Source organism: Crinia signifera, chromosome 12 (assembly GCF_055691185.1).
Source record: "Crinia signifera chromosome 12, ASM5569118v1, whole genome shotgun sequence".
Lineage (NCBI taxonomy): Eukaryota > Metazoa > Chordata > Amphibia > Anura > Myobatrachidae > Crinia > Crinia signifera.
In genome coordinates this window covers 45,734,567-45,756,316 of record NC_139228.1, presented here as the reverse complement: position 1 = coordinate 45,756,316, position 21,750 = coordinate 45,734,567, and the positions used below count along the sequence as shown (strand labels likewise).

Below are 21,750 nucleotides of genomic sequence, written 5' to 3'. Positions count from 1 at the left end.
CAGCTAACATACTGCGATGCATATGGCTGTGCGTACACATCGATGGATGAATGAGGCTGGCTACATCTGTATCCAGCAATCCCGGTTCAATGACTGGATAGCTTATCCAGTCATTCCTGTTTAACGACAGTGTCCAAGCTATTTCAGGTCAATTTCGGTGCTGTGCCATCCAGATCTACTTTGCCCAAGTGTCTTTGGTGTTTAGGACTGCTGTGCTATTACGAACCAAAAAAAAGGGTGATATTGAGTGCTGATTATGTGATATCAAACACTGCAGCTGTTACCTAAGGGGGATTACCAAAATGGAATCGGTACATCTGTCAGACAAGACTTAGGTCTACAGTCATTAGGTCGACCCCGGAAGGTCGACTGGCCCCAAGGTCGACAGGGTTAAAGGTCGACATGGGCCAAGGTCGACATGGGTTTAGGTCGACAGTCATTAGGTCGACAAGAGGTTTTCACTGTTTTTTGACCCGAATGTCAACATGGACACAGTTGGAGTTGAACCGCAGCCCCTCGCATCGCTCGCTTCGCTCGCGATGCTTCGGGCACGGTGCCTCGCTATGCTCGGCACACTATTTTATTCTCCCACCATGCCCTAGTGGATGGTAGGGCATGAAATACCGCCTGTCGGCACATGTCGGCTCAAAAAAACAGTGAAAACTCATGTCGACCTAATGACTGTCGACATAAACCCATGTCGACCTTGGCCCATGTCGACCTTGGGGCCATTCGACCTTCTGGGGTCGACCTAATGACTGTCGACCTAAGTGTGGTCTGACAGATGACCGTTTCCCACCAAAACCCCTTAACAATTGGGCAACAAGAAAAAATAGTGTTATCTATCCTTGTCCATGCCTCGTTTTGGGCTCCATTTGTATCCATACTGTAACGATCTCATTTCACAGTGATTATTTATAATTAGACATCCACTCTATTATGCAGTACAGTATATAGGGCCTTATTCTAGTTCACTCTTAGAGGCAAATTCCTTAGCTGGACAAAACCATGCGCACTGCAGGCGGGGCAGATGTAACATGTGCAGAGAGATTTAGCTTTGGGTGTTATTTTGATTCTGTGCAGGGAAAATACTGACTGCTTTATTTTTACACTGCAATATAGATCTCACTTTAAAATAAAACCCCACCCAAATCTACTTCTCTCTGCACAAGTTACATCTGCCCCCCTGCAGTGCACATGGTTTTGTCCAGACAGAATTTGCCTCTAAGAGTGAACTAGAATAAGGCCCATAGTTTTTACGATATACGAATATCCGTAAAAATGAAATGAGATTGTTACAGTATGAATACAAACGGAGCCCAAAACGAGATGTGGACATGGATAGATAACACTTCCGCATAAAGATCTCCTATCCAGAGACATATGCAAATAAAAGTGAGTGAGGCTTGGTAAACGGAGCCGGCAGAGTAAATGCGGAAGTATAACTGATACAGAGACTTGGCTCGGCATGACGTGTTTTGCACCTATGCCTTTTCCTTTTCTATACAAAAGGAAAGAGCATAGGTGCAAAACACCTATGAGATTGTAACAGAGTTCAGAAGAACTGCCGTAAGCCACTACTGGCCCCTTTCCTACTTTCAAACAAGAACACCACAACCGATAAAAATTCCACGGCACATCACAATTGAGACCGTAGATCATGTAACAACAGACCTACGGCGGTTTAAAGGTGCCACAGAGGAGTTACCTGAATCCCTGTCGGGAATCTCAATTTGTGACACTGCAGTGGAATTCCCCCCAAAAGGGGACCCCATATAGGTGCATTTCTTTACCAAGCACCAAGTAAAGACAATTAAATAACTATTTGCCCATCCCCTCCAGTACCATTTTCATGATCAATAAATATCTACATTTTTCTACACGAACGCAATCTCTTCCTTCTTTTTCTTTCTCTTTTTATTTCTACACCTACACAACATCACAAAACTAACACAATAGATAGGCTGCGCCAAAGCCCTACCAAAACAATATTTAAAAAAACAAGGTACTGGGAAACCCTTGGCAGCGCCTGAGTTAAAACACAAACAGAAGAGCGAGCTTAGTGTATCAACCCCAACTCTCTCTAAGGATTCTAGTTTGGTTCCACAGACAAGTACATCTGTGACACCACACTTTAAACTACTTTTTATTCATATCTACAAATGTCTTAATTTTTCATGGCCGTTTCTGAGATCATTCAAATACTTGGTCATACAGATCTATGAAAGAATATTATATCAATCATGTACAGTAGACAAATAAAATGTACACTGCAGCATATGATCAAAAGTATTTGGCCATACTGTACCTGTTAATTATCAAATTCAGGTGTCTCAATCCGACCCATTGCCAAAGGTGTATAAAATCCAGCACCTAGCTATGCAGTCTCCATTTGCAAACATTTGTGATACAAAATCGATTTTTCTAAAAAGCTCAGTGACTTCAAAGGTGGTAATAGGATGTCACCTTTGCAATAAGACAGGTTGTGAAATGTCATCACTGCTGGATATTCCATGGTCAACTGTAAGTGATATTAGAAAGTGGAAGCATTTAGGAACAACAGCAACTGATAAAATCACAGAGAGGGGTCAATGACTGCTAAGGCGTATCATACGTAAATGACACCAACACTTTGCTGATTCCATAGGTGAAGAGTTCCAAAATTCTACTAGCATTAATGTTAGCACAAAAACTGTGTGGCAGGAGCTTAATGAAATGGTTTTTCATGGCCAAACAGCTGCATGCAAGCCTCACCGTACGTCCAGAGCCAAGCTTTGTATAGAGTTGGGTAAAGCACACTGACACTGCATAAAGGACAAATCATGCTTCACACTGAGATGGGCGAGTCTGGGTTTGGCTGATGTCGGGAGAACGCTACCTCATAGTAAAAGGATTCCTCATGATAAAAAAAGTTGAGGGGTTATCCTATTGATTTTCCTGCTGGGTGACTTTATATTGTACTTGTTGCTCAGAAAAGCTTCATTTCTTGAACTTAAATTTATATTTCTGGTGTTTGTGAAATAAGTGTTATTTAAAAGATATCATACCATACATAGGCCCTTATTCTGGTTGGTGCGGTAATATCCGCGTGCGTTCGTGCCGCCGATGTTTTGTGTCTGCGCATGTACAGAGGCGTCTCTGCGCATGTGCGAGCGGGGTGTACGGCCAAATTCCGCATGAAATGTGAACACTCCGAACAGGGGGTGGAGAGGGGCGTGAAGGGCTATTTGGGCTCATTACCATATGCATACGCCCCGCGTTTCATGGGCGTTCCCATGCAAACGCTGGGCGTACGTATGGTAATGCAGTCGTGACGCACGTGTAGGGGGCGGACATATGACATCGCCGGATGTCAGCTGCCCGCCCAGATCCCTGCGCCCATCGAATGACGGGGGAGGTTCCCTGAGATGGAGGAGGCGTATTCCATGAGAAATACACGTGCGGTCCGTTCGGACAGCTTCTTACCGCGTAAGGCGGGGTTTCTGACGCACGGTCCTGGCCGCATATTCCGATCCGGCCGCACCGATCAGCATAAGGCCCATAATGTTAATGTTTAACTTACTCCACACATGGGCCCTTATTCTGATCGGTGCGGATATTCCCGCATTCTTACGGTGCGGTCCGCACGCCACGGTGTTCTGCCGCGTGCGGCCATCGTCCGTAGAAACGCCCACGGGTCCTCCGCATTCGGACGGACTCACTCTTTAAGAACAGGGCGTGTTTACGGACGACATACAAACCATGCGTGTGCGGGAGAAACACTCCGATTCTGCACGGTATTACAGAGTATTACAGAGTATGCTCGGGAATACCGCATCCGAACGGGAGCCAAGCGGTGCTACCGCACGTAAGCGGAGTATTTACGCCAAACAACCCACTATTATGTATCTTCTGCAAGACATCACATGACCCACTTATTCAAATACCTATCCTCATAAAAAACTTCTTATTTGGAATTGGAATCAATTAGACGCCAATATATCCTTACAAGCATGCCTAACACATGCATTGCACACATTAACCCTTACAGCAATTGAAGTGCAATGGTTTCAATTAAAGCACTGACAAGCGTCCTATTAGTGAGTAATGAGTAAAGGAGTCGATTCTATTGGGTTCAGGTGTTAATGCTTGTAGTCATTAGGCGTACGTTCGCCTACCGCATGAACGAGTGGTGTCCGCTAAGCAATAGTACACTTGTGGACACCGCACATTTCTGCCCTTTTTGATCGCGTGCATTCGGAGTGCTATCCGAATGTACGCCCCCCAACATAAGTGTACTCCCCCGTATCCGCCCATGTTTCCGCCCCGTTTTGCCCACTTTGAAACTACGCCCATGTGTCATTCCGCATGACGCCCATAATACGCCCATATTTCCCGACTGATTGCGGGGAACAGTTTTGGACGGGATTTGGCCGAACTGGTACGGAGTCAAGGCGTGGCACATGCGCGTTGCGTTCTCCACGCATGCGCAGACGCCGAAAACACGCGATCCGAAAGTATGCGGTAAAGTCCGCGTCAATCAGAATAAGGGCCATGGGGAGGTGATTTTGATGGCTGGATATATGAGGATACATTACAAGGTTGATATACACTATGGTTCATATAAGGCATACTGTTGCCTTTTAGAGTTGGTACATGTGCTCTTTTTTATTGTATTTTGGATTTTGAAATGTTGATGCTATTGCACTAGGAGGTTCTTATGGTCTATATTTTTCACACACATATATTATAAGGACACAGTTGGCCCTTATATTAAGGCAGAATCGAATAAATGGAAATCACCCATAGGAATTCCTCAGATGGGGGATGGTGTATGAAAAAAATATGAGATGAGTCATTGGGAACAATCTAAAGACTTGCTAGGACATGTAATCCCGCTGTAAAGGACGATATTACTTAGGCTATCAACCCTCCACCCACTGCCCAGGTGGTGTGGGGGATAGCCCTGGGCTTCAGTTCAGTTCAAAGTATGGGGCACCCCTACACATTTCCCCCTGTATTTTTAGAAACAGGACCAGTTCCAATGGCACAGTGCTGGCTATACTTTTGGGGGTAGCGCAAGCTATCACCCTTGCATTTACCACCCAGGGGTGCGGGGGACAGTGGACACAATATCCACTGTATTGCTCTAATGTTGGTTTTAATTATGGGTGTGGATCGTTAATTCGATCGTGTTTAGGTCAACTACTAATAGTTGACAAAAAAGCCAAGAGGCCAGGGATGGACTCTTTTGGATGTCAACAGATGAAAGATGTGGGAGGTGGAATCAGAAGTATTGAAAGAAAATACATTTGAAGTAGAAGCTTGTGATCAGCAGTGCCAATGGCAGCAGGCAAATTCAAGAGGATGAAAATTGACCAGTGACTGATGGTAAAATGGCATCCTTTTATAATGCACCAGCCATTCAACAGTTTAAAAAATGACAGTTAGGAGGTTAATTGCTGGTGCATTATCAACTTGCGCATTACCACCGGGCTTATTACATCTGGCCTACTGTTAGACCATTGGGCTGAAAATAGAGGGTTTGATTTTGGAAAAGAGGCAACATGGATTAAGAGGGGATTGGATTTTTAAAGTAAGAATATTTAGCATCCGCTAGGATAATTCTATATAATAAGAGTATGAAATTGAAATGGAGTAAACTAGCATAAAAAGATGAATAGGCTAGACTTTAGTTCCATTCCGCAAGAGCCTTTCTGAAGTTAGCAAGTGGGTTTAGAAGGCAAGATTGTGGGGCACACTAATAAAGAGAGTGTTAAAGTAATGTTTTAGAGAAAGTAAGGGACCAAGTCTTGTAAATATGACAAAAAAAAGCAGGACTAGGGGCATATAAATTGTGCTTGGTAAAATAAGTATTGGGAGCACTATGAAAGTTCATTAAAATCTTATTTCAAATAAATGTAGAATAGATTGGAAGAAACGTTCTTAGATTTCCAAATGCATGTGAAGGAAAGTTAAAAAGATAAATACAGAAGAGTACCACAATTTATCACATGCCATAAAAACAAACATTTAGTGCTGTTAATGACAACACTTTAAATAGAAAATGTGTGTGATGAATTCTGATTGCCTCTGTTAGTGTTAAATCTATTGTGCAAATAGCTCAGGAAAAACATAAAAACTCCTTAATAATGAAGTCTAGAACTATAACTATAAAGTGAGGGAGGGTTTGATATGGGTCATGGTCAGACAACTTTGCTTTATGGTCTTGTACCTGCTTTCCTGTAATTTTTATTCCTCCTATTGCTTTTTCCTTCTAGTTGCATCACTTGATTTCTTAGCTATGTCATTGTGCAGTCACTTTTACAAGTAGTCCATATTCTAGACCTCTGCTTAAATACAAAGTTAAATACACAAAAAGCACAGAAACATGTAGAAGAGGAAAATCAATGTATAGTTAACACTAAAGGAATATATTAACAAGCTTGAACATTAAGGGTATATACAACCACAATAAAGTAGATATTTCTCAGTGCCGGATGTCTACATTCACCCAATGCAAGCAAGGTGTTTCCACCGAGAAGTAATATATCTATATATATATATATATCATCTCCAGTAACCTGCACCCACGGTCTTTCATCCTCAGAAATAACTCATACCACACAGGCTCCTTAAGACAAGCTTTCGGGCTTTATTGCCCTTCGTCAGGTCAGCGGTATATCGCTGTGCAGGTAGAAGGTACGTAAGGGTATTGCTTGTATGTTGCGTAGGCACATTTCACTATCATTCATATGGGGTACTGAGGTCTCATAACATTGGGGAATAGAGGGTATCCGACAAGAGACAAACACATAACTTTCTTCAGCCATGGTGTGCTGACTCCTCCCCTCTAGCTCCACCTAACAGCCAGTTTTAGAAAATGTGCCCTCAGGAGAGGATGCACACTCCTGGAGATCCAGAGAGTTTTTCTTCAGTTTACTTTTGTTTGTTATTTTCGGATGTCCACCGACCTGAGAGGGTGCTGTTACTGCGGGCATTGCGCTGCAGCGAGTACACCGCCAGCATGCCCATACACCCCTGGCTTAGCCTGAAAACATCTGTAGTGAGTGTTACCCGGGGTCCCCTTAGTGGGGTACCCCGGTTTATGTGCGGCATGATGGCGGCCCTGCACAGGGACCGCGCGTGGGTGTCTCACACGTCAAGCCACGCTTACACTGGATGCCAGGAATTTGCCACTGGACCACCAGGGCATATACCGCTATGTGGGTTAATCTTTATTAAAAGTTTCGCAGGCACCAGTATAAATATTGGAGAACCCCGGGCGCCATTAAAAGGGGACCTGAGCGCGCCTGTACACTGCTTCCTGCTTCTCATGCTGTGGGTGCCATTACAGAAGAGCAGAGATCACTCCTCAGCGCAGCATTGGGAGAGAGTCCACAGCAGAGACAGCAAGTATAGCGCTTTCAGTGTGCTGTACAGCCGCTGATTACGGCAGACAGTACATTTCTTATAGTATCTGTACATTGCTACTGGTCCACCTAATATGAAGACCAGGTTACAGAGTGCTGGTGTCCCCCATATACCTCTGAGGTCCCCCACTGATAGTTAAAGCAGCAAACACATATTGCCTCACAGATGTTATTTTCTCCAAAATGGTGAGACAAATAACTTGCATGATTTGTAGCAACAAGTTTGCTCCTACTTCTACTTCACAAGTAGCTTGTGAGCAATGCATGTCACCACAGCTCAGTAGCATGTCTCCGCAGCTCAGTGGTGGTTCACAGGCTGATGCACAGGAACCCTCATGGGCTACTGGCATGAAAGCTATGCTGGAGACTGTATCATCACAGCTGGCAACTAATACCTTGCAAACTAAGCAGGTACAACAGGATTTAAAGGTGCTCACAGCAAGGGTGGATATTATGACACCCATGCCAGGTGTGTCCCGCAAACGGTGCTTGAGGCCATTGCCCCTGAATCTGAAGAGGAAGGGGATCAGGATGGTGAGGAAGAGGAGGTTGAGGACACTCAGGTGTTACAAACTTCCATCCTAGGCACTGAAAATGTAATCCTGGCCATTAGACAGGTTTTAGATTTACCTCTAGCTGCACCTGCTGAAGGGGACCCTTTCTTTGTCTCACATAGATAGCCGCCCAGCCAGGAGAAAGCAGTGCCACTCAGTAGCAGAGTGACAGCACTCTGAAGGGACTCCGAAGGGAATCAGCTGTGGCGGGGTGGTAGAGGCCACGCCCCCCGCCACTTACATATGCGCGCATGCGCATTACACAGTTCGGGGGGTATTTGTTATGGCGGTACGGGGTACCGGCACTATATGTTTTACCGGTACGCCGTACCACCCCGTACCGCCATACTTACACCCCTGCATAGGAGACAAGATGTTGTGTTTCCAGAACATTCTGATTTAGAGGATGTGTTTAAAGCAGCCTGGAAAAATCATGAGAAACGCATTTCTATTAGCCAAGTGTTTTAAGTCTGCCATTCCATTTGACCCTACGGGCAGAAAGTTTGGGAAGAACCACCAGTAGTGGATATTTCGGTGTCCCGCCTCTCTAAGAAGGTGGTTCTCCCAGTCCCAGGTACGTCGACCTTAAAAGACACAAAACTAGATGGCACGGTAAAGACTATGCATACGTTTCAACACCCAGTGCTTGCTAGTTGCTGGATGGCAAAGGCCATTTTCACTTGGGCAGGCCAGATACAGGAGGGCCTGCTCGGTGACATGGATGTACCGATGTGGCTGAAAAGTTAAGTCACATCCAAGACACAGCAAAAATGATGTGTGAGGCACAGAAGGAGTTAGGAGCCATTAATGCGCGTAAATCTGCATGGCTGTGTTGGCCCGCAGGGCCTTGTGGCTGCTTCAGTGGGTCGCTGATGCGGACTCCAAGCGCAGCATGGAAAGCCTGCCCTTCTTTGGGAACAAACTATTCGGGAGTGAATTAGACAACCTTATTTCTACGGCAACGGCTGTAAGTCCACTTTCCTCCCGTCAGCTTCCAGCCCAGTGAGCTGTCCTTTCACAGGGGGTGCCCAGCAGTCCTTTCGGACCTAAAAATTTCGGCCCAAGGCCAGAGGTGGTTTCAATGCCAACAGGGGCGCCCGTGGTAAGCCCAGGAAGGCAGCAGCAGCTTCTTCCAACAGATACCGTAGCACAGGTGCAGCTGTACCTAAGCCCACGGCATGACGGGTTCCTCCCACCTCGAGACATTCTCGCGGTGGGGGCTCGGCTAAAGTATTTCAGCCACATGTGGTATGCTTTCTCCCTCGACCCCTGGGTCAGGGATATTGTTTCACACGGTTACAAGCTGGAGTTCGAAAAACAGCCCCCTCAGGTTTTTCAGGTCTAGACTCCCAGCGGCAACAGAGGATTGCAGAATCCTCAGGCAAGCTGTACAAAAGTTGGTACTTGCACAGGTAATTATACCAGTTCCTACACAGGAAAGGAACCAAGGTTATTTCTTCAACCTGTTTGTGGTTCCAAAACCAGATGGAATTGTAAGACCCATCCTGAATATGAAGTCCTTGAATCCCTTTCTGCGGGTCTTCAAATTCCGTATTGAATTCTTAAGGGCGGTGATTGCAGGATTGGAGTAAGGAGAATTCCTTGCGTCCATCAACGTGAAGGATGCATACCTTCACATACCAGCATACGGCCCTCACCAGGCATATTTGAGATTTGCCATACTGGACGAGCAGTTCCTGCCTTTTGGATTGTCGACCGCTTCATGCGTCTTCACCAAGGTGATGGCGGAGATGATGTTCCTTCTAAGGAAATATAATTCCATACTTGGACGACCTGCTCCTAAAGGCGGGAATCAGAGTCACCGCTAAAGGGAGCAATAGACACGACCATGCGTCTTCTGTCAGACCATGGATGGGTACTGAACATACCCAAGTCCTCACTGATACCAACCCAACATCTTCAATTATTGGGGATGATTTTGGACACAGTAGAGAGAAGGGTGTTTCTCCCAATGAAGAAGATCACTGCGTATTATGCCCTGGTGCAGGCTTACTCCCTCTTAACACATCAGGCGATACAGGTCCAGTCAGATAATGCAACGACTGTTGCTTATATCAATCATCAAGGAGGGACAAAGAGCAGGGCTTGTATGAGAGAGACCTCCAAGATTCTGGCTTGGGCGGAACTGCATGCAGTGGCAATATCTGCCATCTTCATTCCCGGGGTGGACAACTGGGAAGCGACCTTCACCCCCAGGTGTTCAGGAGCATTGTGAATCTGTGGGGATTACCTCAGATAGACCTAATGGCCTCCAGGGTCAACAACAAAGTTGACAGTTACTGCTCCAGGACGAGAGATCCACAGATGCTCTGACTACGACATGGAGATATGAATTGGTGTATCTGTTCCCACCTCTTCCGCTTCTGGGAAGAGTGTTACAAAGAATTTGAAGCCAAAGAGTGGAGGCAATTCTAATAGCCCCGGATTGTGTGAAAAGATGAGTTTTCTATCAGGGGACTTCAAATTGGAACGTATTCTGCATTTTTTGCAGGTGGGCCTAGGTATCGGCCCAACTTCTCAACATCTTACCAGGCTTTCTCTAGGATAGGCCTAATGCCCCAAATACAAAAGATTGAATATAAACCAAGGGGTATATACGACCAATCCCCTATATATATGGGATTTTCAGATGAAAATGAGAAGGGCGATTTGGAGATTAAACGTGGGGTGGCTATGATATATTGGTCAAGAGACACAATAGACAGATCAATGGTGGGTGTTTTGGGAGATTAATCAGGGGTCAACTAACTCGGCAGTAACCTGGGACGCCTTTAAGGCATTCATCCCGAGTACCTTAAACAATTTAATCTCAGAGATAAAAGAGTAGAGAACGAGTTAAAAAAAAAAAAAAGTGTTTATATTCCGAGCTTCAATATTTGACCGATAAGACCCTTGCCTCCCAGCAGGAATTGCAGGAGGCACAAAAAGATTGGTTGGATACAGTAAAAGAGGAAAATATTAAAATGATGGCTTATAAAACACAACAAAATTATCAAAATGCAGATAGATTGGGAAGATATCTGGCGTTGAGAACCCTCCCAATAGCATAAATACCATTAAGGATGCGGCAGGTAATCAAATAAGATCAACTCCACAGATATTAGAAATATTTAAGACCCATTTTAGTTATATATATTCCAGTAGATTAAAACATAATTCCATTAAAATACAGGAATACTGTATATAGAACAAATAGATCTGCCAACTCTTAGCGAGAGAGACCATAATGAATTGGAGGCCCTGCTAAATCTGGAAGAGGTTAGAAAGGCAATAAAAATAACTACTGGGGGGGAGGGATTTCCAGGGCTGGATGGAATACCATCAGAGGTATATAAAAACTATACGGAGATCCTCGCTCCTATATTGTTCGAAACCCTGGAACAATGCTTTGTGGAGTGAGCCATTCCTAGCTCCATGACCATAGCTAAAATAGTGGTATTGCTGAAACAAGGCAAAGGTGCAGAGGAATAAGATTCCTATAGACCCATATCCCTTAAGCTAAGATACTGGCTCAAATTTTGGCAGATAGACTGAATAGACATATTTTGAAAATAATCCATCCAGATCAGTCAGCTTTATGCCCGGGAAGGCTGCATCTACAGAATGACTATTTTGTTTTCAGAATTAATAGATCTAAATATCTTCTCCTATGCCACTCCAGATATCAATCCCCTATGTAGGATTCTGCAGGGCCATACCCGACTGTCGGATCTACCTTTGGTAATACAAGCCATTAAAATCTGTCAAGAAGCAAATAAAAATATGGAAAAGGGGCTTATTGATATTGAACATCCAATTGAGGATATGCTCACATTTAGAAAGGCAATAAAAATAACTACTGGGGGGGGGTTAAAGAGGTTTGGAAACCTTATAGAGTGACCACTCTTAATCAGTTATTTAGCTCTGACAGGCTGAAATCTTTTCAACAATTACAAGAAAAGTTCATCCTACCTTGGACACAATTTTTTCCGATATTTACAGTTTCAATGTGCCCTAGAGGTACAATTTCTTAACTCTCAACCACAGTGTGGAGAATCTTAAATTAAAACAATAATTAAAAGAGGCGAGAAGAAAAAACTAGTCTCTAGAATATATAAAAATCTAGGCAAGATGAAACACAAGTGTCCCCTGGACAGATTGAAGGGAAAGTGGGAGGAAGACATCGGTCCCATATGTGAGGAGGAATGGCGAGAGGCTAGGTCTTTAATTCCTAGGGCGGCCAATAGTATTCGTATACAACAAATACTATTATTTATCCTCCATAGATCCTATGGGGGGTATGCAATCTGCTGCCGCTATTTCCGACATGGGAAATAGTGGCAGCTCCCTATTCAATGCTGTCATTAATGAGAGCATTGATGCGGGATCATGGCAGAACGGGCCCGACTTCAGAAGCTGTCGGGACCGTTCTGCCGATAACGCCCGTGGATTGATGTTATCCATGCCGCAGATCGACAATCCACGGCTGTTTTTGTGGCCACGCCCCCTTTGCGCCCATCGGCAGACGGGACATTGAATCCGACCGCATACCCCCCTATATGTCATTAACTAGGATGGTTAAATTTGCCGGGAGGACATCGGCAACCTGCCCTAAATGCCGAACACATCCTGGAACTTTTATACATCTGCTATGGGAGTGGCAGATTACTGTAGAAAAGGTATACAAATAATTGTTAATACGGGAATCCCTAGAGAAATATTTACATTAAAGGGATGTATTTTAAATATAGTAGAAGACAGTGTTATATCAACAAATTACAAATTATATGTTAATAACATGTGTTCATTAGCAAAGGTAGTAGTGGCTAGACTATGGATGTCTAGCAAAGCCCCCAATCTCAATAGTTGGATATCCCTGGTCAAACACACTGTTATGCAAGAAAAGCACTTATATATAAGTAGAAATAATATAAAGAAACTTGAGCAAATGTGGCACCTCTGGTTAATATCCTCATGTTATAAAGACACTAGTGAGCACTGATAAGAGTTAATAGAATACAAATAAAACTGAGTGAAATAATGTATAGGATAGTATAGAAATACTTAAGTGACTTCGATATTTTAATGTGTAATTATTTGTTGGTTTGAATACACTGAAATTTGTTTTCACATATTAGATTAGACACGTAGGTTGTACACACCAAGGATCCTAGATTGATGAGATCAGTGGGAGGAAAAAAGATCTAGCAGATTCTCCATACTAGATAAAAAATACTTTTGAAGATATATCAGAGTGATAACAATCCACCCGGTCCGAGAGATGCCTTCACTACTAACAGCTTGAAATACCTTTCAAATATTTGTAATTAATGCCTACTGTACTGTTTTATATGTATATTTTGTGTTTGTATGTTATGCTCCTCCCCATGCTAGGAGAGGAGTACTATATATGTTGGGTTTATACAGGGCTGGCTCTACCACTAGGCAGCTTTAGGCAGCTGCCTAGGGCGCCAGGATCTGTGAGGATCCTTGTTCTACTTAATGCAGGCGGTTGCTGTGGGACCTCTACGACCTCACCTCCATACTTTCTCCTGAGACATACTTCACTATTTTGCTTCCCTCTCTTCCTGTACTCTTTTGTGGGTGGCAAAGGGGAGGGTGCTGAGGGCCTCCAGAGAAAGCAAGAGTCTTGTCCACCTACCTGGGGTGTTGGGAGGACCACTCAATTTTAGGAGGCTCCCTGCTATTCCAGAATGTTAATCAAGCATGCATTAAGGCGGTTGGAAAATGGTTATTCGTAGCAGTATGGGGGGGGGGGGGCTCAGTAGGCTGGAGTTTTGCCTAGGGTGCTGAGAAGCCTTACACCGGCCCTGGGTTTATATGCAAAAACATTGAAAAGATTGAATTATGAAAAAAAAAAATGGCCACCATACAAAGTAATATATAACTCAGTAGTAACTCGTGCAAAGGGAAGAGGTACATATAGGGTCAGTGTTGGATCTTATAATATCTGTAGGGTTAACTGGAGAGTCGCCAAAGGTATCTGACGTGATAACATCTTATACTAAAAAAGAAACAAAAAATGATAAATAATAAATGCAAAATAAAAGAGATAATGGGGGAAATTTACTAAAGGAAATTAGTAAAAAAAAATAGTTGTATTTGTATCCAGGAATACACTTATTTTTGACATTTACTATCCCGAAAATAAGGCAATTCGTATTCGTATTGATAGCACATCAATCCAAATACGAATTGCCGTATTTTCGGGATAGTAAATGTCAAAAATAAGTGTATTTCTGGATACAAATACACCTATTTTTTTTACAAATTTCCTTTAGTAAATTTCCCCCAATATCTGAAAATAACAAGAAAACAAAAAGTGTTAAAAGACCATAGATCACATTGTGAGTCCTTATGTACTGTAACATGGTAGGCTTTTCATATATGTTGCTGCTTAAAACCATTGTCAATATTATCCTCCCTATTTAGTTACTGGTTCTTCTTTGTTGTGGGGCAAGGTTGCCATCAAATGTGACATATGTTTAGCTCATTCTTTGTTCACAACAGACCTTTTATATTGTTTTGGAGAAGACAGATATAACAGCACAAAATTTACTGTATTGAAAGCATCGCCAACCATTGATTTTCATTTGCTTTTTTATACTCTAGTTACTGTACCCATCTCAGTATAATGCTGTACTGAAGCTGTAAGTAAGGAAGACTTTTTCAGATTGGATTTAAACTGGAAAACCCCCATACACACTAGGCAATATTGTTCACAAGATCGCTCAGAAAGAGCTTTTAATGCTATAATGTGAACAGTATTGGCTAGTGTGTTGATTGCATTTCATTAACGATGTGCATACCCGCGCTTCATTAACGCCCCCCTTCCTCGTCCAGACGAAGAAGTCAACGTTAATGGTGGTCATGCTGCAGCTGCAGCATAAAAATGGATTTGAGTGGTGCGCTATCAACAGCAGCTGGCACTGGGTTGTCAAGCCCAAATATTATGGTAAGAAAAAGTATGTGCCAGCGCTGGCTGAACAAATATATAGACCAGAAGGTTTCTCAAAAATGTATACAATTTATTAATATACACATAAAAACACATTAAATATAAAATTAAAATAAAGCTAGAGAGCACAAGATGTTTTGATCATACAATACGGAGCTCCACATGTAGTGGCTCTCTTGTTGAATGAGAAATGAATAAAAGTAAATGTTACCATCTGATGTTTGACTGTTTTTTTTGGGATGAATCAACCAGATAGGGGTGATGATGGAGTCCCAAATGAAGTTCCCTTGGATTTTTACTGTCCGGCTTCCTCACACTTGCTCCTGCGGAAGCCGGACAGTAAACATCCATGGAAACGCATTGAGCTATTTGAATGATTTTTGTCCAACTGCCATGAAGTGATGTCCCTACTCCCACTGACGTCCATAACCTCCTGACCCGATTGGATTACAAATATATTGGATTTTTGCAATATTCCTAATTATTTCCAGCTTAAAGGAGAAGACGCTCAATAGGGAGAAAAACTTCATTTGGGACTCCATCATCACCCCTATCTGGTTGATTCATCCAAAAAAAACAGTCAAACATCAGATGGTAATATATACTTTTATTCATTTCTCATTCAACAAGAAAGCCACTACATGTGGAGCTCCGTATTGTATGATCAAAACATCTTGTGCTCTCTAGCTTTATTTTTATTTTATATTTAATGTGTTTTTATGTGTATATTAATAAATTGTATACATTTTTGAGAAACCGTCTGGTCTATATATTTGTTCAGCCAGTGCTGGCACATACTTTTTCTTGCAACTGCAGCATGACTGCCGCTCCCCCAGCCATCGCTCCCTGACATGCCCGTATGTATGCACTTGCCGATGCCAGGTCCCCGCCACCGCCAATATCGTGTCGGCAGGGACCCGTTAAGTATGTATGGGGCTTTGATTGTAATGTAAATGTTGCAATGATACTGTCACCCCTTTCTGTTACAATCCCTAGGACTTCTCATAGTCATATGACAAACATCAACTCACCTCTTCTTTTTCTTTAACAGCGTACTGCACTGGAAGCACAAACCCTCTGAAAGCAGCATTCGCACAAAACTGTAATTGCTGATCTTCCTTTCTGCTATATCTATTCCAGTTGTATTTTCTGTAACATCACTACATGGATTTACAATTACAGTCCTATGTACAGAGCACTTTATTGCAATGTCTAAACTCACTTAGGGCCAGATGTATCAAGATTCAAAAAGTGTTAAAGTGGAGAGTGATAAGCAACCAATGTGCTCCTACATTTGACATGGCATGCCCCCTTTATGGGATACTGTACACAATTCTACTGCCAACTATAATCTCCCTGAAACTAGTTTTCAAAAGTAGGCAAGTATGGGTTAGGAGCTGATTGGATGTTTTTTTTTATCACTCTCCATTTTATCACTTTTTGAATCTTGATACGTTGTGCTTTTTATTTACAATATGTGTGATGCCAACAAGTTTGTAACATTCACTATTGATGAATAGAATGGAAATATAAAGTTCTTCTTGCATTCACTTAGCTGGAGGTCAGTGAATTTGTACTCTGAAAGCATCAAACTGCATGGACTGTACCTTTAAATCCATTATGTTAGAACAGTTACTTTCCTTCCGTTGTTAGACGTACAATTGAACATAGCATTAGACCTTCTGTAGCAGTAGCACCATTTTCATCTCATTGTATTTTCATAGTTACCTTGTTCACAAGAATATCAATGTACTGTTTGAAACATTGCAAATGTATACCAAGAGATTCAGTTTATCCATAAAGGTATAATAAGGGAAATATATTATAATAGCCCACAAGCTCTGTTAGGTTTCAGGAATCATTATCATAAACTTGTTTAGAAAACAGAGATAGATAAAGACTTTAAAACAAAATTTAAAATTAAATATCCGGATCAAGACTCATAAACTTGGATGTCACTACTAAGTATTTGCTGTATCAGTTGGCTTTATAACAAACAACACTCACTCTTTGCCCCCTATCGTGCTTCTACTGTCCTGCACATCTTTGCACCCTACATTTCTCTCTTCCCCTCACCCTCTATCTCACCACTGCTCTTTTCTGTTCATCTTCCATCTTTTTGCTTTCCCCTTTTCCATAGTCTATCAATGTGGCCCCTCCTCTTACGAGCCCCCTTTTCTCCTCCCCTCTGACCTGATTGCCCCCCTTTCTTCCACCTCACTGTCACTCTTAAAAAAAAGTACACTTTTACAAAAGTTACAAAAAATTTTATTCTTATTCTTGACCTCCTGATGACATTCATCCTTGAATTGGTATCTAAAATGTGAGTCCACCACCTGTTATTTCCTGTTTTGTTGCAAGCAGAATATCACACACACACACACATATATATATATATATATATATATATATATATATATATATAAAACACAATACTCCACAACGCGCTTAACAATATCAAACAGAAGAACTTTCTTTTAACAATTTATACTGAGGCTGCTATACCACAATGTTACCCGAGGGCCGGGTAACTTACATACAACATACACTTCCCAAATGTGGTTCAGCGCCCTTTACTCAATTGATAGTCCATTTGTCATTTCTCCAAGATAACAATTTATTAAAATCTTCAAAGTTTGATTGACCATCTGACCATCAACAGACGTCCAACGCGTTTCGTCCTAAGACTTCATCAGGGGATTGTATACAGTCTGCAATAAACAATATTTTAAAACATAAGTATGACGTATGGATATGTGATCTAATGATTAAAAACACTTGTAGAAGAGAAAACAGAAAAAAACTGAAAAAAGGAAGAAGTGGTGACGGTGGTTTGAAAGAAACGAAGAAGATAAATTTGCCCATAATGGGTTGTCCTTAATTAAAAAGAGTATTCAGTGAATGAAAGGATAAACAACATACCCGAATATTAAATTTCTTATTGAAACGATTAGGAGATGCGATGTCGGTGAACAATTATTACACCTATACAAAAACATATACATATTGATCTCAATATTATGTGAATCTATTTTAAATCATTTTTGAGTCCTATATAAAGAAAAGAGACCCACTGACGGACCGTACATACCAAAAAGAATATATGATATGTCTTCTGTCCTTCTCTTGTAAGCCCTATGAGGCTAACCTATGAAAGTGAAGGTGAACTTATAGTGAAATTATTTAATGTGATATTCTAAGATGAAGTGGGAATGATTTAAGAGCATGTATCTATTATAGTGAAGTAACTATTCTAAACACTCAATAGATAATGCAATATACACCAAAAAAAATTAGTTAAATAATTTAACATCGAGACAAAAATGATCTGCTACAAGTGAAGTGGAACAATTTAAAAACAACCTACCAATTGCACTGGTAGAGATTAGTTTGTTCTGAAAAGAGCTCGGCCTGTTACAGTCTAAACAATAAAAATACAGTATGGTATAGTATACCCATATTTATGTACATAATAAGCAGAATTAAAAAGCAGAATTAAAAAGGTTAAAAAAAAAAATCTACAGACAAATCATAATTTAGTCTAACACACATCATTTTAGTGTATATTCTCACCACTCTCAGAAACCTCTATCTCTTGCAAGGAAGGAAAGTAGAATGAATGAATGTATTGCCTGATCCCTTTATATAGGGGGAGTAGGAGTGACCTCATTTCCTTGTGTGACCTGATAGGTCTATTATTATTGTTATTATTTTTCCTTCTTGTTAATGCTACTGGGCTACAAAACTCTAGTTGCTTTGTTTAAGAATCAAGTGTCGTTTGGGCAGGCACTGTGGCACAGTGCTAATGCCTGTGCCTGGGATGCAAGGCGTCACAGGTTCGAGACCCACCTTGTCCCCATTAAGTTTTACTCTATATAAAGTACATTTGAAAAAATAGAGATAAATATGTAGTGTAAAAAGAATATAGTGTCATTTAATATTATATTAACTTTAGGATATGGCCTATTGTTGGTCCAAAATGGTCCTTATTTGATTAGTTATACTTTTATGATTGGGGATCCCATAATCCTTAGCAGTTTTTGTAATGACCAATATTAGGTTGGGACCAGTACTCACACAATCTCTTACTTCGCCTTATTAATAGATATATATCCATTGGTGGCAGTGGGACAGACTGCTCCCCACTGATCATGTTGTGAGGTCCTGCTGACCTTAAACACCTGCTCCGTGTGCCTGCTGCCGCTACTTCCGGCTTGCGTTCCACCGCCCGCCGGAAGTAGCGGCAGCAGGCACACGGAGAAAGTGTCAGGATTTCGGCGGTCGAGATTCCGGTGTCGGGATTCTAACTGCATCCCGCTGGCAGAGAGTGAAACCTACACAGGTGCATAGAAACATACACAGAAGATAGCAGACTAGCTTTCGAAGCTTTAGCTTCGAGCCGGCTTAATAGTACTACACATTTGGCCTCTGTTTGTTAATTTACTATGTGAAGAAATCTGTGTATTACTTTTACTTTTAATAGAACTGTCTTTATTGTTCATTTTGTTAAGACCAGATTTATATTGTATTCTTACCAGTTATTTATGTAATGCACACAATTTCCACAGTGCTATACAGACATTGTATTGTCATCCATATTAGTCCCCTGCCACAGTGGTGCTTACAATTTATTTCCCAAAAACATGAACATGCACACTCTTATAATTGTTGGTAGCAAATTTACTTACCAGTATTCTAAGAGAAAACTAGAGCACCCGGACGAAACCCACACAAGCACAGGGAGAATGTGGGTGCATTTTATGCACTGCAGTAATTGTTTTTTGAAAGAATGGGGAGAACACAGGCCTTCCAACACCTTCCTAGTGCTGTGAAGTTATTCTTCCTCTGTTGTTCTGTGACTGTCACTGTGCTTGTTCTTTTATATCCCTTTCACATCGCTATGCCCGGTGAAAGGGATCACCCACTATACAAGCTTTGGTACACCGCACCTCGACTGGGGCGACACATCACCAACGGCAGTTACCCTGGTCCAAGGTACGGTGTGAAAGGGATATCAGTGAGCGATCATAGTGGAGGTGTGGATAACCTGCTTAAGTGTCACCTAATACAGAATAATGGAGATAAACTCTCCTTACTCCACTATTATTACATTTTAACTTCATGATAAGTACATGCTTGCAAAAAGAAGTTTAGAAGGGGGTCCAGTTCGGAGTCCAGTTCTTTGTGCTATATGATCAAAGATATTTTGCATATCCTAGTTTATAAATTTGCTTTTGAAATCTGTACTGTAGAATATATCTTTTAAACCGAAAAGTAATTTTAAAATAACGTTAAAGCCTCTAACTTGATGTGAAAAGTACTCCACTGTACTAAATGGCCTAGAGCCTTTTAGCTGTCAGACACCTAGTTTGTATCCTCAGTATAAAGCTAGAAACAGGCAAGCTAAAAGACAGGATGTATCTTTTGGGGAATCTCCAGAGCTCTACAGTTTCAAGTGCTGATTCACTGAACCTAGTGGTTCTCATGAACGAGAAATCTTTGGATAAAAACATAACTCTGAGAAATCAAATACAATAACTGCAGTCTGAATGCATCTGCATTTTCTTTATATAGGGCAGGGGTGCGAAAACTTTTTGGGGAACACCTGGTTGCGCCCCTTCAGCCTTAATTGGCGATGATTTGAGTTTTGTACAATTCTGCATCAATTAATACTTGAATAAACTTGGGTACTTGTGTATTATCTGGGCGCCCCATGATGAAATTATATGCCACTACCTTAAGCATGCGATGCGACGCGATTTGACGCGATTTCCCTAGAAATTCCCTCAAAGAGAAAATTGCGTCGCATTGTATGCTATTGTATTGCATGCGATGCAACGCGATTTGACGCGATTTTAATATGTACAGGCACCCAGATGCCTGTTTCATATGTGAAATGGCCCCCCAGACCCCATTTTTAATTGTATACCCACCCTGATGGCTAAATGCCCCGCATTGTTAACGCCAGCCTACTATCAACGCCAACCCGAAGCGTGGCGAGCGGCGGCGGTACGCGTCCTCCGACCTTTTCATACCCCCAATATCCACGTCGCCGTGGAGTTGATTTTATATAGTGTGGCGAGCGCAGCGAGCCACTGAACCCGAAGCGTGGCGAGGGGACGCGTATTACTTCACATGTAATTCGCGTCCCATCGCGGGGCATGCTGCGCTCGCCACGCTTAGGGCTCGCTGCGCTCGCCACACTATATAAAATCAACTCCACACCGACGTGGATAGTGGGGGTATGAAAAGGTCGGAGGACGCGTACCGCCGCCCCTCGCGGGCTCGCCGCGCTTCGGGTTGGCGTTGATAGTGGGGTGGCGTTAACAATGGGGGGCATTTAGCCATCAGGGTGGGTATACAATTAAAAATGGGGTCTGGGGGGCCAGTTCACATATGAAACAGGCATCTGGGTGCCTTTACATATTAAAATCGCATCAAACCGCATCGCATACAATATGATTGTATGCGATGCGATACAATGCGATTTTTAGGTGCGATGAAGAAAATCGGACGCCCAGATAATACACAAATACAGTACCTAAACTTGCCTCCCAAGTGCATGCAGTGAAAAACACTCAAGATACACGTGTCCTCATACATCTATCCTCAATTTGGCATGCACTGCAAGATAACAGGTGTGAGTGTGCAGCTCTGGGTAAATCTATTTTATAATTTTAATATTATATATAGTTACATAGTAGGTAACATAGTTACATAGTAGGTAAGGCTGAAAAAAGACTTGCGTCCATCTATAATATAATATTATAAATGCAACGCTGTATAACTAGGACTCACAAGGAGA

General features: G+C 42.1%; 1 protein-coding gene across 8 annotated transcripts in view; it reads left to right on the top strand.

Moving 5' to 3' along the window:
* The window catches only part of FUT8 (fucosyltransferase 8), a 315,179-nt gene that overhangs the window by 238,606 nt on the left and 54,823 nt on the right, over nt 1–21,750 (top strand). For 6 of the 8 annotated variants that reach the window (XM_083167148.1, XM_083167141.1, XM_083167143.1 and 3 more), the window contains one exon: nt 15,997–16,047. The exons of the other annotated variants lie outside the window; for them this stretch is intronic. In XM_083167148.1, the coding sequence (XP_083023274.1) occupies nt 15,997–16,047 (51 nt within the window). The remainder of the gene's footprint in view (nt 1–15,996; nt 16,048–21,750) is intronic. 8 annotated transcript variants of the gene reach the window in all.